General features: G+C 39.6%; 1 protein-coding gene across 11 annotated transcripts in view; it reads right to left on the bottom strand.

Moving 5' to 3' along the window:
• The window catches only part of KLHL13 (kelch like family member 13), a 120,763-nt gene that overhangs the window by 67,219 nt on the left and 35,148 nt on the right, over positions 1-18,396 (bottom strand). For 9 of the 11 annotated variants that reach the window (XM_074962766.1, XM_074962769.1, XM_074962765.1 and 6 more), the window contains one exon: positions 18,296-18,367. The exons of the other annotated variants lie outside the window; for them this stretch is intronic. In XM_074962766.1, coding sequence (XP_074818867.1) covers positions 18,296-18,367 — 72 coding nt within the window. Of the gene's footprint in view, positions 1-18,295; positions 18,368-18,396 lie in introns of those variants that run through there. 11 annotated transcript variants of the gene reach the window in all.

Raw genomic sequence — 18,396 nt, 5'->3', positions numbered from 1 at the left:
GCACATACACAACCCTCAATTCCCTGTGGTTGCTAGAAAGTAGGAGAATTTTGTTCTCCCACCCAAAAGCCTCTTCCTTGCTATGAAGACAATAATGGGAAGGTATCCACTAATCTATCCTTCTATTCTGCTTCCCCCTCCTCAGTGAACTGCTCCAGTGATAACCTCTACGTTGCTCATAATGTTCCCAAACTGCAGCAAAGTGGAGCTAACCTAATTTTCATCAATGTCACCACTCCCATAGTCCCAGGAACAACACTGAAAACTGACAAAATGGCTAGTTTTCACAAGCTCCGGGGGAAGCCATCGACAGCAGCAGAGGCACCAGAACAGTCTGTAGGCAAGTATTTTGATTTCATTTTATAGATTGGAAAATAGTAAGTGTTTAAATGACTTGCTCAAAGTAAGAGGGGAAGACGTAGAAGAAGCCAGGAGAGAATCTAGGTCTCCCAATTCCCTGTTCTTGTGACAATAATGTCCTTCCTTCCATCTTAAGATTCAAACAGAAATGCAAATAACTTATAAAAATAAAGCTGTGTCCTATTATGGAGTAATCACATTTCAGAATTGAGCAGAACGTATGTATCTTTATAATCTGTCCCTTAAATATAAAGGCTAAACTGGTATGACTTCCTTCAGTTCTAAACTTTAAATATTTGAATTGCTTAGCTGTGCCAAACACTTGAATGCTAGTTAGTATCCACTGTATTTTCTGTCCTGTAACTCTTGTTCACTCTTTAAAAGTCTTTACAAAAATCAGTTATGCCGCCCTCTGGTGACAATGTGAACTAACCAGCATAAGAAGTTAGTCCCATAAAAATTACCTCTTTCACCCTGTCTCAGCATACCTAACACTCATTTTAACAAGTCCCCTATGTCAATGGGGAAACTACAATACAAAGTCAGATCAGATTTTAAAATAAGAGATTAATGTAACCAAATTAGTTTTTTCTTTTGTAGATCTGAACAAGTTTATATATTTTCCTACTCCATGCCAGGTACAGGTAGGCATCATATGACCATTGTCACTCATGATCAGGGAGCAAACATTGTCGCATACAGAATAAGCTATAGTCAGCAGAAATGTTCTGCTGTAAATCCTGTTTAGAAAGTGTTACAATAATCAAGCTTTGTGACACAAATCATCTGTTGCCATTGTAAAGCCACTGCATTGTGCATGTACAGCTATGTGTTTTCAGATTTGATAATTGCTTTTTTGCAGTTTAGCAAAGGGTCTGCTGTTCATTAGGGACTGCCCTGCTAAATTTCAGGCTTCAAAGCTTAGGTAATGAATGACTCAGTAGAGACAAGCTTAAATTCAGATATATACAGCACTTGCATGAGTCTAGGTTCTGGGATCGCTTGAAGGCTGAAGCCTTTGAAGCCTTCCAGCCCATCCTCACATGGCATTCACAGTAAGCATGAAAGGATGGCAGAAGTGCTATTCGGTGTTCTATCTAGGATCTGGTTGCTGGTGAAGACATCCATGAAGTCTTACAGCTGAGCCAGATATACTCTATTCCAAGCTACAGGATATAGCCGTCACACTTCTCTGTGAGGGCCATCGCCAGTTACACACACATTTGTTAAGCAGCATTTGTTAACATATGTTTGGTACTGTACATTGAAAACAAATGGTCAGTCCCTACCCCTTCATGATATAGAATAAAAGAATGTTTGCCCTGAGACACTGCAAGCACTGGTAATATAACCCTCCACCCCCACGGCCTCTAAAACTTTAGATATAGATTTAATACAAAACTACGGTGAATACACATCAATGGTAAGCAAAGAAACAAACCTGAGAAGCTCTTCTAGAATGCATTAAGAAATCCCTTGTATTTACTCTTTTCTGCCTAATCTAAATATGGTAAAGGGATTTTACCCTGTATGGGGATAAATGATTTAGGGTGTGTTCAGAGTAAATGTGCTGTCACTCTTCTATGGAGAGAAGGTAGCTCCTCCCTCTGAGAACGTGAGAGGAGATGGCCCTGCCCTCAGAAGGAGGGGGACTGACAGCTGGAGGAGAAAGGGGAGTGGGAGGGGGGACAGTTGAGGGGCAAAGGGGAGCCTGAGAGAGAATGAGAGAGAGAAACAGAGAGAGAGTCTATGTAAACAAACAGGGAAAGAAGGCAGACAGGAACGGAGGGAAACCAGGACAGAAAGAAACACAGTAAGTAGAGAGACAGACTGAACGGGACAAACATGCAGAAGAGGGTTCCTTTAGTTTAAAGTTGGCTGGTCACATCAGTCCACGTTTGATGGTGTGTTCCTGAGAAGCAGTGAGAGGCAAAAAAGCATCCTTTAAAAAGTGGAAGTTAAACTGATAAACTAAACAATAAGAAGTCATCAGAACCAGATGCTTTTCACCCAAGAGTTCTCAAGGAACTCAAAATGTGAAATTGCAGAACTACTAACTGTAGTCTGTTACCTATCATTTAAATCAGCTTCTGTACCAAAATGACTGGAGGACAGCTAATATGATGCCAATTTTTAAAAAGGTCTCCAGAGGTGATCCCAGCAATTACAGGCCTGTAAGCCTGGCTTCTGTACCGGGCAAACTGGTTGAAACTATAAGAACAAAATGGTCAAACAGATTAACATAATTTGTTGGGGAAGAGTCAATATGGTTTTTGTAAAGGGAAATCATGCCTCACCAATATACTAAAATTCTTTGAGGGGGTCAACAAACATGTGGTCAAAGGGGATCCAGTGGATATAGTGTACTTAGATTTTCAGAAAGCCTTTGACAAGGTCGCTCACTAAAGGCTAATCTTAAGCAAAGTAAGCTGTCATGGGATAAGAGGGAAGGTCCTTATGGATTGGTAACTGGTTAAAAGATAGGAAACAAAGGGTTGGAATAAATGGTCAGATTTCAGAATGGAGAGAGGTAAATAGGGGTATCCCCCAGGGGTCTGTACTAGGCCCAGTCCTATTCAATATATTCATAAATGATCTGGAAAAAAGAGTAAACAGTGAGGTGGCAAAATTTGCAGATGATACAAGGAGGCCTAATCAGTAGGGAGTAGAGTGGAAGAATTACTTCTTGGGTCTTGCTTACAACACTCCTGCTAATATAGCCCAGAGTGATGTTCGGTTTTTTACAACAGCGCTACACTGTTGACTCTCATTTAGCTTGTGGTCCACTATGACCCCCAGATCCCTTCCGCAGTACTCCTTCCTAGAGAGTCATTTCCCATATTGTATGTGTGCAACTGACTGTTCCTTCCTAAATGAAGTAAATTCACATTTGTCCTTATTTAAATTTCATCCTATTTACTTCAGACCATTTCTCTAGCTTGTCCAAATCATTCTGAATTTTAATCCTGTCCTCCAAAGCACTTGCAACCCTCCCACCTTGGTATCATCCACAAGCTTCATAAGTGTGCTCTCTTTGCCATTATGCATCAGATTTGTTGTTACAGAGCCAGATGTACCTATGCTACTCCCATCGGAACCTGTGCAGTTGGACTGGTGTAACTGAGGACAGAATTAGACCTGCAAAACTTTTATTACTGATACAAGGCAAAAAGAGTCCAGCTGAACTGTCAGCTTGAATTTGAAGGGCTATCAGTTTATTTAAAAAAAAATCTTACTTGTAAACTGATCACAGATACAAAAATTGAGAAATATGTAATACAACAATGGCAGCTTTAGTCACTTTTCAGTGAAGAACCACACTTGAGAATAAAGCAATAGCCAACTTTGCATCCCAGGGCAAGAGGCTCTGAAACTACTTAGTCATCAACATTCAGTCACCAGTCTGAGATAAATGTATGTCTTGTACTAGTTATTAAGAAGGAGGTATAGAATCCTATACAGAGCACTAGGGAACTGAATGTGGAGAGGAGAGCACACAAAAGGAAATAGAAATTAAAGCTATTTTCTAGCCAAGATTATAATCCTTATTTAATCAGACGTAGGTATGGTCTCAGGAATCTGACTGCAAGATGAGTGGGGGGAAAAAATGAATTCCTAAACTACATAAATAAGATAGGCTACTGGACTATACTGGTTTAAACATAAGCATTATTAGAGAAAGAGCTAACATTACATCAGCATTTCTACAATCAATATATGTGGGTTTGTTTAGCGAATCATGGCACAAGAGGGAATACAAAGAATATAATGAGTGGAGGCAAAGCTGAGAGAGAGAGATGTTTATATTCTAATTCAGTTAGATTATCAAGACCATTCGGCATAGAAAACAACTGCTGGCAAAAAGCTGGATCCTAGAATGAGCTTTTTTGCATATATGAACAGTGGCAGTAACTGATTCCAGCAGAAAAATCTAATTCACTGAGGAAAAAGAATTCTTCAAAGCCTCACTTAAAGGTGAGCTGAAACAAACTGCTAAAATAATTGTTTAGCTATCATAAGTAATTAATGCATTGTTCAAGGACCACAACCACCAGATCAGATACTTTAACAAAAAGTAACCAGAAGCTCCAAAAACTGGAATGTAGCTACTCTAGTTTGTTTCTTCTACATCAGACTACACCACCATCACAAAGCTGCACAAAAACTTACCAAATAGTCTTTTAGGTTACAATGATATATAACAGGAATGGCCAAACCCTCCGAGCCGCACACGACAATTGAGAGCCAGAGCGTGCCTGCCAGGGCTCAGGGCTTCAGCCCTGTGGGGGGGGGGGGTCCTCTGGGCTTCAGTCCCATGGGAGGCACCTGACGGGGCTCAGGGTTTCAGCCCTGCTCCTGCTGAAGCCCCGAACCCTGGCGGGTGCGCCCCACAGGCAGAAGCCCTGAGACTTCCCTCCCCACGGGGCAGAAGCCCCTACCTCACCACCCAGCTGCAAGGCAGAGGTCCCAATCTCTCCTTACCCCCAGTCTGGTAGGTGGAGAATGAGGAGGGACTCCGCAAGCAACACTTTAACGGTAAAAGAGCCGCATGGTTTGGCCACCCCGATATATAATCTAATGCAGGAGGAACACAGAACCCAAACAGCTTGAACTTCTATGGACAGGAATAGGTTTCAAAGTGCATTTGTAATTTTAAATCTGAGTATTACTCTCCAGTTTTGGGGGGGGAGGATTGTGGGGGTTTTCTTGTTAGGTTTTTGTTTGTTTGTTTTTTTAATGTTCACAGCTACATGTTCGGTTCTTTTAACAGCACTAAATCAAAGTGGTTCAATAAACTCCCCCTCACAAAGTTCTCCATCCCATCATATTCTAACCTGACAGTTCTCCTAGACTGATAGAAAGGATGAGGTTTTTGCATTTTCCATCCAGCATGAATATCATTACCCCTAAGCCATCCACAGCAGATGGAGGTCTAGTCTAGCTTCAAGTTAAACCAATATAGGTGATGGCATGTGCAAATAACCGAACAGGAGAACCTCACTAGTCCACACTTGGGAACTCACCCCTAACACAGTTGCACTGAAGAGAATTTTCAGTAGACTGTAACAACTGTGCTACTGTACCAAGGCAAAGCCAAGTGAAGTCAGAGGAAGTTACCCAAATCTACTAGCTGGGCCGAGTTCTTATCAATGCCCTGCAACAGGACTGGGACTTATTGCTGACCAGTTATACTGGTCCTATCAGATGAAGGAAACCAAGGCATGAATGTACTGGAGCTATGAGGGTGAAGAGGAACCAAGCCAGGAGCCACAGTATGACAGGACAGCCAAAGAAGTGGAGCTTTATAAAGCCAGCCCAACTCCTCTCCACTTCATTTCCCTTGTTGTCTATTTCACTCCATCCACATCTCTGTCCTTATTGGCAAATTTAAGGAGGACATTGATAAGATTTAAAACAGGGTTGCTATTCTGCCATCTTTGTCCAAAAGGGGCGCTGAGGGACCTGTCAATCTGTTTTTATATTACCTCTAGGAGGTTATCTTTGAGATGAAAGTTAATACAGGAGAGGCAAGGAGAACATATGAGGTTTAATACACTCATCTCATATGCACTTCTTTTCCAGACCTCCTGCTAATAGACCTCAGGTTGCAATAGGCATCCTGAAACAGGGCAATGAAATAGTAGGCCTTGGAAATGTGGAAACAGTGGTCCAAAGGGATGGAGATGGAAGCTAAAATTTTTCTTTTAAAATTAGATATGAAAATGGAGTGAAATTGACAGTATACCCATTGAAGAATTTGAGGAGCAGTCTCACCAGGCCAGGGACAAAAATACATAAAAGATTGGAACTAAAACAATTAGAATAGTATAAATAACACCTGAAGATATGCTTTGGTGGCAACATTACAGTCAAGAAGAAATTAGGTTTCTAAATGCGGAGCATTATTATTTGTAACAGCCACAGTTCAGGCTGTCTAGGGTAACACACTTCCGGAAAGATACCTACACTAATTACAAATACAAAAATATGTAAAACCTTTCCTCTATGGTTTGCACTGTAGCTCACTACAAGTCAGAGTTAATCTGATGGACACCATATTGGCAAAGCCTAATAGTCCATTTGCACAACGAAGGAGAATTTCTTACTTTAGAAACACACTGTCCTACATTTTCAGCACGGATTCATATATTTTAGATTCTGTAGTCTCTGCCACTCTGAACAGTTGTCTTCTAATCCTAAAGTGTGCCACACTATGCATTCAAGTGAACTACAAACTGAATCCTAGACATCTCCTAAGTGTCTAAAAACAAAGGATTCAATATTCTTAGAACAATACAGGCATACAGGAAGAAAAATATTCCTCAATGTATTCCATATGGTGCAAGTACTTTTTTTTTATTATTATTATTATTATTATTATAGGAGCAACTTAAATGGAAATCCCTCATTAGCTTTTAGAGAAAGTCTGTAGTTTAAATAACACCACACAGAAAGTTATCTTGCTTTTGAAAAGTAGTTCATTGGATTCTAGCCAGGAATGGGAAAAAAATGCAACAGATCCATTTACAGAAGAGGGTATTCCAAATGGATCAGCATCAATTTAACTGTTCCATTCTCAACTTCATGTCGAACTATAAGTCATGATTAAAAGCTAGCACCAAAAGACTATTTTGGGGGCATAATAAACCTGAGTACAAATACTTATTTATTAACAGATAAATCTTCCTGTAATCTATCTGAGAATACTAAGGATAGCATGTGGCTCATGAAAGCTTATGCTCAAATAAATTTGTTAGTCTCTAAGGTGCCACAAGTCCACCTTTCCTTTTTACACTGTGTCAAAGAGATACAGCATGTATTTCAGAAGTGCTCATTTAGAAAAATCAACTGCTGGCTAACTGCAGCTCATAAAATGTGGAGAACGCCTAAATGCACTGCGGACTAAGCTGCACATTAGAACTATTCTTTTTTGGCATAATAGGAAGCATCTTAAAGGCAGGCCAAAGATTGTGAGTGCGCTGTATTTTTCTGAGCTTATATTCTACAAGAACTAATCCGGCCTGTACTCAAAAATAAGGTTTAAGAGAAATTGGTTATTGAACAAATTGAGTGTTCGGAGATAAGGGTTGAGGGATTTATGTGGATAAAACAAACTTAAAGATGTATATGTTTTCTGTGAAAAAAGTTCAACTTAAATTTCAGATCCCAAGAAGTTTTTTCAGTCAAAAAGCATTGACATTTTGAACAATGGTAACTGCTGTTATTTTGCAAAAATTAAATAAATAAATAAAAAGACTAAAATATAACTTAAAGATGATCACTACTATATTGATTACACTGAATTATGGAATACTTAGATTAAAGCTGCAGTATGTTCGCAGATACCAGAACAAGGAGAAGAGACATAGTCTACATAACTCAAATGTACATTTTTATCTGCAACATTAAGTGATTTTAGCTGGTAAATACATGGATATGAGTTCACATATAAACAATTACAGGTAATGCAAATTCATGTGTGTTTGACAAAACAGTCGGGATAGGAGAATAAAAGGAAAAACTAAGGACAAACTGCATGTGATTAGATTACAATACCATTGCTGGACCAAAGCAGTTAGAGCAATTTCCAAGTTCAATTACATGCAGTCATATTTCTGTTTTTGAAACAGAAATTGTGGGTCTAATATGTAAATGTGAGCAACACTGACCAAAACAATACGGTCCCTCAAATAGAAGGATCTTTCCAAATGGCCAAAATTATTGTTTGAGAAATTAGGATGTGCACTAATCTTCACTGAAAAAACAGAGTTTCATAGAGTTTAAGGCCAGAAGGGACCATGATATCATCTAGGATGACCTCCTGTATATCATGCATCTGAAGAAGTGAGTTTTTTACCCATGAAAGCTTATGCCCAAATAAATCTGTTAATCATTAAGATGCCACCGGACTCCTCGTTGTTTCTGTGGATTCAGACTAACACGGCTACCCCTCTGATACTTGTATATCAGGCCATTAAATTCCACCCAGATTCCCCTATATTAAGCCCAAAAACTTTATCAGACCAAAACATTTCAGTCCAAAACCAAGCTATAGCAGAAAACAGTGCCATCAATGCCCAAGGCCTGTACAATGGCAAGGAAATTATCCCAGCAGGCAAACCACACTCATGCTACAGAGAAAGGGGAAAAGCCCATAAGCCCAATCTGACCTGGGGCAAAATTCCTTCCCAACCCCAAATCTGGTATCCCATTCCTAGACTCTGAGAATGTGAGCAAGACACACCAAGTAGGCATCTAGAAAGGATTCTCTGTACACCAGAGAGCACTAGTCCACCGCGTCTGGTATCCCATCTCCAGCTATAGCCAATCTTTGAAGCTTCAGTGGAAGGCAAAAAGCCCAGAATACATCCAGTCAACTGGGGAGGATCCCTTGCACACACAGGCCATAGAATTTTTCCCAGGAAGTGAATTAAATCATATATTTCAGAAAGCTATCTAATCTCTTCTTAACACTCCAAGCAACAGTGAGCCCAGTGACTCCTGGTTAAGCTGTTCCAATGTTTAACCACACTGACTGCAGGAAAGTTGCATCTTATTTCAAACCTAAATTTATATAACTTCAACTTCCAGCCATTGGGTCTTCTCGTGCCTTTGTCAGTAAGGTTGGAACCCCTCCAACACCAACAGTACATCACTATCAGATCTCTTTTCCATGTGTAAGTATCTAGACACAATAGTTAAATTACCTCTCAATCTTCAATAAACTGAATAAGTAGGCTTGGCAAAATTTCAATTTTTTGTATAATTTTGACAAATAATATTGATGTTTATGTTTAAGCATTTTTCAGTTTTATCTATTTAAATTTTCAGTTGCAGAAAATTACAGAAGAGGGTCAGACAATTGTTTTATGACAGTACCTGTTGAGATTCAAAAAAGTTTTACAACCCAACAAAACACAAATTGTATATTTTGACATGTGGTGTTGACAAAGTAAGTAACCTTAAATCAAACTATTATGTTCTCAAGCGGCATTTCTTACCTTGCCCATCTGTAAATCATCATCCAGGAAAATATTTTTGTCTGTGTATGGTGAAAATGACATTTATCAAGTTGTACTATAAAAATCTAATCCTTCCAAGCCTATGAATAAATTGATCTCCTTACGTCTCACATAATAAAGGTTTGTTTTCCAGCCCTGGGGATCGTTTTTGTTGCCCTCCTTTGAACTCCCCCCCGTATTTCCACATCCTTCTTGAAGCATGGAGACTAGAAGTGGATGCAGAATTTTAGTAGCAGTCTTACCAATGCTGTGTACAGAGCCAAGATCACTCCCCTATTTCTGCTATTTGATATTCCCCTTTTTATACATCCAAGGGTCGCATCAGCCTTTTTTGCCACAGAATTGTACAGACAGTTCATGGGCCATCTATGATGGCCCGAAATCCTTCTGAGTCACTGTTTTCCAAGACAGTTTCCCAATTCTGTAGATCTAAACTGCGTTCTTGGTTCCCAGATATACTCTCTTGGGTTTGGCTATATTTAAAAAACACATTTTGTTGGATTGAGATCTAACCAAGTGATTCAGGTTACTGCCCTCCTCATTATTTACTACCCCACCAATCTTTTGTCATCTGCAAACTTCACCAGCACAGAGTTCATTTCACCACCCAGATCACAGATAAAAATTTTAAATAGTGTTAGACCAAGAACTGAGGACACTGCTCAAAGCAGCCCTAGTCATTGCTATCTCCCCATTAACAACTATATTTTGAGATCAGTGAGACAGTTTTTAATCCATCCAATCTGTGCCCTATTAATTCCTTATAATGCAAGTTAGCTAATCAAAATGCCACACAGGTTTCTCCAAGGCATTTGACTCTGTGCTAAGTATATTAAAATCAACATAGTTGTCTACCAGATCTGTAATTCTGTCCAAAAAGACTAACAGGTTTGTTTCACAAAATCTACCTTCCATGAACTTGCACTGACTCATATTACCTATCTATTTTAGCCTCTAATTCTCTGTTCAGTCCTGGATTAACCACTCGATTGCTTTGCCTACAACCAACTTCAAGCTAACAGGTCTGCAGCTTCTGCATCATCTTTTACCTTTTTTTAATTATTGGAACTCTGCTGGCAGACTGCCAATCCTTCTGAATTCCCTCAAGATTTGTTACAAACTAACACTAGTGATTCAGAGAGCTCCTAACCTAGTTTCTTTAGGACTCTTGGGTGTTCGTTATCCAGGCCTGTTCATTTAAAAGGTTTAATTTTAGCAGATGCTGCCCCACTTCCTCCCTTTTACAGATGGTAACCTTTTTATTACATCCACTTCATATGGGATGGATATAATCTCCTTTGTTCCAACAGCACACACACTTATTGAACATTTTTTTTCCTACATCACTCTTTACAATGAACCTATACCTGATCTGGCATTTTTCTTGTTCCTATTTAAAAATGCCTTATCTTTAACTCTATTGGCGATTGATATTTCGTTGATTCCTTTGGGGTCCTTTATCAGTCACCTACTTTTTATAAATTAGTAACTTGTATTCACTGTCATTTACTTCCCCTTTGTTCCAACCTTTCTTTTTAATGTTTTAGCACCATTTCGACACGTCCCTTTAAAGAGGACAGATGGCTTCTTGCCCGGCATAATATTTTTCCTCATGTGTGTGGAATTGTGGCTTTTGGGGTAACTAATAGGATATCCTTGAACAATTCCCAGTTTCCTTAACATATCTCACTTTAAATTTATGTTCCCAATCAGTTGTGCCAATCATTGCTTTAAGCCTTTGAAGTTCCAAATATATCCATCATTGATAGATGCCATATTCTTTTTTTCACACATTAAATGTAACCAGATCATGATCACTGGTATCCAGAAAATTGTTAATTTTTAGGTCAGCAATAATCTCTTCTTTGTCCACCAGAACAAGGTTCAATACCAAGTTATTATATGTTGGTGCAAGACTTGGTGTTAAAATATCCTCTATTGTTTTTAGAAACTAAGGAATTTTTATTACTGGATATGTGAGATGTCTGGCAAACACCCTACAGGTTGAATTCACCCATAACAGCTTTTCTTCCTACAAATAATGGAACAGTTTAAGGAAGCTCGTCCTATTCTCTAGTGGAATTTCGTGGTCTATAATCCATGTTCACCAGTCACCTGTCTTTAAATTTTACCAGTTAGAACTTTACTCCAAAAGCATTTGAAGTTCTGTGATTCTGAACTATTACTTTAACAGGTAACCGTGTCTGATGTAGAGTGCAACTACACTCCACTTTTTCCCTTCTATTCTTATGTAACAAGTTGTAACTATTGATTTTAATGTTCCAGTTTTAAGACTCATCCCACTAAATCAGCCATACCAACTGTGATAAAATGCACCCTTATATTCACACCCAACACCACTGTAATAAGCCTTGTAAGATACTATTTGAAAATTAATAACTTCCTAGTCAATAACATCATGGTGGAACGTATGTAGTAAAGTTATAAACTCCCCCTGAATAATGTTGGTAGCACATGTTCAAACCCACATAACCTAGATTAGGCAGGACTGGTCAAGCAGGTCATCAGCTAAGGAATGTATTTTCTTCAATTTACATATAAGTAGTAAACAAGGTCCTTGAAACAGCAAGAGAGGCAAGGCAAAATCTACATTTTAGCAAACAGCATAGGAGTTGTCAGGACTGATATTATTGAAAATAAAATCATCTGGAGCTTCATGCAAAATAGAAGTTCAATCTGGGAAGTCCCAACAGTTTAGGAAGACTGACACTGCACCCCACATTTTTCATAGTGATATTATGACATAATTATAGCATAATTATTATGTATTTTAGGCAAGACGGGTCATGTAAGGTGGAAAAGTTATGATCTGGTGAATATGATTATTCTATTTGTATGCATGTATCATTTATCATTCATGAAGTTATAAATAGTGACTATGTATCTGTACTTCAAATGTAGTTACTCCTGGGTAACACCCACTAGACAAGATACTTTCAGTCTAGATAGCTGGTTGGGAAAGGCCTATTTAGGGCAATGAGCCATTAGGAAAAACAACAGGCCTCAGGAGAAGCTTATCCCCCAACCTGGGGAGCCTTCCTGAGAACACTCCAGACAGCCTGTAAGTAATGGCTGCTATGACTCAACAAGGACATGTGATCAGGCCACATGATTCTGGACTCCATCTTGGGATGTAAATGTTTCTCCACAAACTGGTCTGGGAACCAAGTTTTGAAACAAAAGGCTCCCGCCGTACGCTAAGGCTCTATAAGGCGGGGAGTGACATCTGTTGTTCTTCACTCCCCACACAAGACGACTCCTGGAAACACCAGAGGAACAAAGACTGAACTGGGGGAACTGCTGGACCCAGGCTAAAGGTATTTCTAGCCTGTATATGAAAGACCTGGGGATTCCAAGCTGTTGTAAAGCAAGTGCAACTTGCCCCTTAAGAATCTGCAGCCTGCTTGTACCCTCAGCCAGGGCGAGAATTTGCTAATTCATATCCTATCTTTCTAGTATCTTAGACTTAGTTTGTGTTTTTGTTTATTTACTAGGTAATCTGCTTTCACCTGTTTGCCATCACTTAAAATCTCTTTTTTGTTTTATCTAAACCAGTGAGTTGTGGTTCGGAATCTTAGCTGAGAGAGGCTGTTGCATATTCCTCTCCACATTGGGGGTGGATGGGGGCGAACTCTCTGAGCTTACCCTGTACAGTTCCTTGTGCGGCGCAAGACAGTAATAATTTTGGGTTTATGCTCCAGAGGGGTGCATGCCTGGGGAGCTGAGAGTTACCTAGGCATTGGTTCTCAACCAGGGGTCCGGGGCCCCCTAGGAGGCCTCGAGCAGGTTTCACGGGGGCCTCCAAGCAGAACCAATCTTACACTCACTGGGGCCCAGGAAAGAAAGCCGAAGCCCCACTGCATAGGATTGAAGCCCAGGTACCTGCATCCTGCCACCTGGGGCTGAAGCCTGACCAATGTACCTTCATGGTGGCCCGTGGCATGGGGCCACAGGCAATTGCCCTGCTTGCTACCCTGTAATGCTGGCCCTGGCTTTTCTATGCAGAAAACCAGCTATTATGGCACACGTGGGCCGTGGAGTTTTTACAGCGGGGGGGGGCTCAGAAAGAAAAAGGTTGAGAACCTCTGACCGAGGCTTTAGCCTTTCTACAGTTGTTCATGCAGTGGCTAGTCAGAGAGCCCGCATGTAACTGTAGCTGGATTTGTCCCTACCAGGGTGTACGATGGTGGAAGTGTAAGACCGGGAGCGTGTCTGCAGCTTGTCACAGCAGCACAGTGTGAAAGGGAGCCCAGGCTGGTGAGTCAGAGGGCTCAGTGGCACCCCAATTCCAGGCATCAGCCCGGGGGGAACCTGTAACAAAGACATCACCTCTTTTACAGGTTTTTGGCTGAAGGAGTTGATTCTTTCAATTTAGTTAAAGAAGTTTTGCCCCCTAACTTGGAATACAAAAGAAGACAAATTGAAAATCAGATCACTATATTGACCTTTTTTTGCTTTACTTTTTGAGTTGACTTCAGTTTGAACAAATGAGCTGTACATATTGCTATTAAGAAGTCTGAGGAAAGAGGCACAATAGTTATTGTGATAGAAGTTTTCTTTCCAGACAGGTTGTGAAACACCAATATCAGGAAAAAAACATAGCTCTATATATACACACACATTATACATATATATACACACACACACACAAAGGTACAGTTCACCTGGCTATTATGTAATAAATGCCCTTGTTCTAGTTGTGTACCTCATACAAATAATTTTAAGCATTTCTGATAATGGATTGTACCTGTTATAAGCTACAAATCTTGGAAGACCACATTTAGAAATCATTTATAATAACACATACATGTATATGATACATTGCCTTTTAATGGATGTTTCAAAGTAAGGCTTTCCAAGTATATCTAACAGATCTCATCCTTTTCCCCTCCAATGGAAGACAAATGCTAGGAGGATCCCTGTAGTGGCTCCCAGAACCACAACTAGTTTAAATACTGCTTATCCCACTTTTTGAAGGGTGACAGTTGCAGTCTATTAGAATAATCCCTCCATGCTGATATTTCTAAGACAGAGAATTTTGTTTGTATATAAACAGAGTGCACCTATAATTCCTGTAAGCATACTAAATTCTCTCTGACTGGCAAGTTGACTCAACTACTTCAAGTCTAGGAAAACTGAAAGGAAATATTGTTATGCTGATACACAAAGAAGACTGGAACATTTAGAAACAACTAAAAAAAACTCCTCACAGGTATCTCTGTAGGAAATTGAGAGCATAGATTAATTACAGTTCAGTATGTGAGGTAAATGAAGCATTAATATAGAAAGGATAACGCAATTCTAAATATAGTCAATATTTGAAAACACCATAATGAGTTTTGTTTTTAGAAAAAGTAGAATGAGTTATGAAAAAAATTAATAAAAAGTCTAAAGTTGTAGTTGTATGGTTGGTACATCCACTCTTCAGTTAAGTATCCCTCTAGCGCAGTGCTTCTCAAGCTATCTGATGTGGGGGACCGGCAATTTTTTTTTCCAGTGTGCGCACAGACTGGCAGCCGATGGCTCGGTCCACGGACCACCACTTTGAGTAGCACTGCTCTAGTGCACAGACCTGCACTTCCTGACTTACTGTGGTTTCTCCAAATGTCCGAATTAAGCGACAGAACAAAGCAAGACAAAGTGTCACTTACCAACATCTATTTGATTATTTCCAAGTAATACTGGAATGGGATGAAGCCACTATTACATTCTGAACAGTCTATTCATGTCCTTTCTTACAGGTATGTGTTTCATAACCTGATAATTGAACACTGACGTAAGAGTATTTTGCACTCTATTTATAATGTGCTGATGAATTAGTAACACTTAAGTTTGAAATTTCTTCTTCAGCTACCAGCAGCTTCATGGTAAGATTAATTAAAGGTATACTCACGTCCTAGCTTCTTAATAACACTCAGTGGAAGATTTCTCTCTACACTGCATCCAACTTGCAATAAGTATATTGACATTTCTAATCAATGTGGAGAACTGATCAAAACACAGCATACATTTTAAGGAACTAGCTGAAGCAATATCAAAACCGTTAGTAATTATCTTGAAGAACTCATGAAGGATGAATGACGTTTCAGAGGACTGGAGAACGGCAAACATTGTACCTATCTTTAAAAAGGGGAACAAAGAGAACCTGGAAAATTACAGACCAGTCAGTCAAAAGTGGAAAGATACTGGAGCAAATTATTAAACAATCAATTTGTAAGCACATGGAGGATAACAGGGTTATAAGGAATAGCCAACAGGGTTACTGGCCTAATGGATAGGGGGAAACAGTAGGAGCGAGATCTCTTAGTAAGGTTTTAGTAAGGGCTTTGACACAGTCCTGCAAATTAGGCAAATGTAGTCTATATGGAATTATTATAAGGTGGGCACACAACTGGTTAAAAGACCGTACTCAAAGAGTAATTATCAATGGCTGGCTGTCAAACTCAGACATGAGTCTGTCCTATGTCTGTCCTTGGTTCATTACTATTCAATATTTTTTCTAATGACTTGGATAATGGAGTAGAGAGTATGCTTATAAGACTCTGTGAATGACACCATGTTGGGGGAGGTGTTGCAAGCATTTTGGAGGACAGGATTAGTATTCAAAATTATCTTGGCAAATTGGAGAATTGGTCTGAAATCAACAAGATAAAATTCTATAAAGACAAGTGCAAAGTACTTCACTAAGGAAGGAAAAGTCAAATTGACAACTACAAAATGGGGAATAACTGGTAGGCAGTAATACTGCTGAAAAGGATCTGGGGTTTATAGTGGATCACAAGTTGAATATGAGTCAATTTGATGCAGTTGTGAAAAAGGCTAATATTCTGTGATGTATTAACAGGAATGTCAAATGTAAGACACAGGAGGTAGCTGTCCCACTCAACTCGGCACTAGTGAGGCCTTAAGCCGGAGCACTATGTCCAATTCCAGGTGCCATGCTTTAGGAAAGATGTGGACAAACTGGAGAGAGTCCAGAGGAGAGCAACAAAAATGATGAAAGGTTTAGAAAACCTTTCCTTGTAGATCAGATTTAAAAAAAAACCTTGTTATGTTTAGTCTTGAGAAAAGAAGACTGCGGTAGAATCTGATAAGTCTTTTAATATGTTAAGAGCTGTTATAAAGAGGATGATAAAATCGTTCTCCATGTCTACTGAACTTAGGAGGAGTAATGTGCTTAATCTGCACCAAGGGAGATGTAGGTTAAATATTAGAGAAAACTCTCTTATCACAAGGATAGTTGTTCTGGAACAGGCTTCCAAAGGAGGTTGTGGAATCCCCATCATTGGAGGTATTAAGAACAGGTTGGATAAACACTTTTAAGGAATGCTTTAAGGTTTACTTCGTTCTGCTTCAGTGCAGGGGGATGGTCTTGATGACCTCTCGAAGTCCCTTCCAGGCCTACATTTCTATGATTTTATATAAGGGACTCTAGAACCATTCCAATTATATAAAACATGATTGATCCCAAACAGAGAGTTTATGATAGAGTTCAAAACAGAAAGAAAAGGCTGAAATGCAGCTACTAAAACAATCTGGAGTTTATCATCTTCTAGTATATAAAGCAAAAAGAAAAGGAGTACTAGTGGCACCTTAGAGACTAACCAATTTATTTGAGCATAAGCTTTCTTCATTGGATGCATTCAGTGGAAAATACAGTGAGGAGATTTATATACACAGAGAACATGAAAAAATAGGTGTTACCATACAGGAGAGCGGGAGGGCGGGATGGGGGGCGAGGAGGAAACCTTTTGTAGTGATAATCAAGGGGGGCCATTTCCAGCAGTTAACAGGAATGTCCGAGGAGCAGTGAGGGGTGGGGGAAATAAACATGGGGAAATAGTTTTACTTTGTGTAATGACACATCCACTCCCAGTCTCTATTCAAGCCTAAGTTAATTGTATCCAGTTTGCAAATTAATTCCAATTCAGCAGTCTCTCCTTGGAGTCTGTTTCTGAAGTCTTTTTGTTCTAATATTGCGACCTTTAGGTCTGAAATCGAGTGACCAGACAGATTGAAGTGTTCTCCGACTGGTTTATGAATGTTATAATTCTTGACATCTGATTTGTGTCCATTTACCCTTTTAGGTAGAGACTGTCCAACCTCCTCGCCCCCGCTCTTCTGCTGGTAATAGCTCATCTTAAGTGATCACTCTCCTTACAGTGTGTACCCATTTTTTCATGTTCTGTGTGTATATAGATCTCCTCACTGTATTTTCCACTGAATGCATCCAATGAAGTGAGCTGTAGCTCACGAAAACTTATGCTCAAATAAATTGGTTAGTCTCTAAGGTGCCACAAGTCCTCCTTTTCTTTTTGCAAATACAGACTAACACGGCTGCTACTCTGAAACTTAGTATATAAAGAGAAGTCCTACCCTGAATCGGTTTCTCTAGAAAGGTTGGGTAACAGTTAACTTTCCGAATTTTGTTTAAAACCACCAGAATTCCTCTTCAGCCAGCCCAGCAATCAAGTGTCTTTAGCATATTCTGATTGTGTTCCTGATAAAGAGCAAGAGCAGATCCAAAAGACCAGTACACTTAACTAGATAGACTGGGGAGGGATGGCAAACTGTTTCCTTGCATTTTACTTATAGACCTGCAAGCTTTTCATTTTGGAAAAATCACGTGCTCTATTTCTGAAGAACAAATAAGCTAATGAAGTGAGCAGCATAGTATGTGTTGCGTGTTTTATTTCTCAAAACATTTGCTTTTGTTTGGGAGGGGGAGGGTGGGGCTTTTTTGTTCTGTTTTGGGGGTTTTTTTTCAGATTTCTTCGAAGTTTTCCAGAAAGAAAAAAGGAATAGGTTTTCAAGGTTAAGAAAAATTGCAGCCACCCTGACAATATGCACTGAAGGCACTGCCTGATTTTAGCTACTTATAAAAAACATACCTGTCATGAAGCACTGCTGACATCTCCCCTCTGAGCACAGAATGATCCATGCCGTCAAGGTTAGTAACTGCCCTGTTGACCAAATGAGATAAAATATAACA

The sequence above is a fragment of the Natator depressus genome, chromosome 9 (assembly GCF_965152275.1).
Source record: "Natator depressus isolate rNatDep1 chromosome 9, rNatDep2.hap1, whole genome shotgun sequence".
Taxonomy (NCBI): Eukaryota; Metazoa; Chordata; order Testudines; family Cheloniidae; genus Natator; species Natator depressus.
This window is presented reverse-complemented; position numbering and strand designations above follow the sequence as displayed.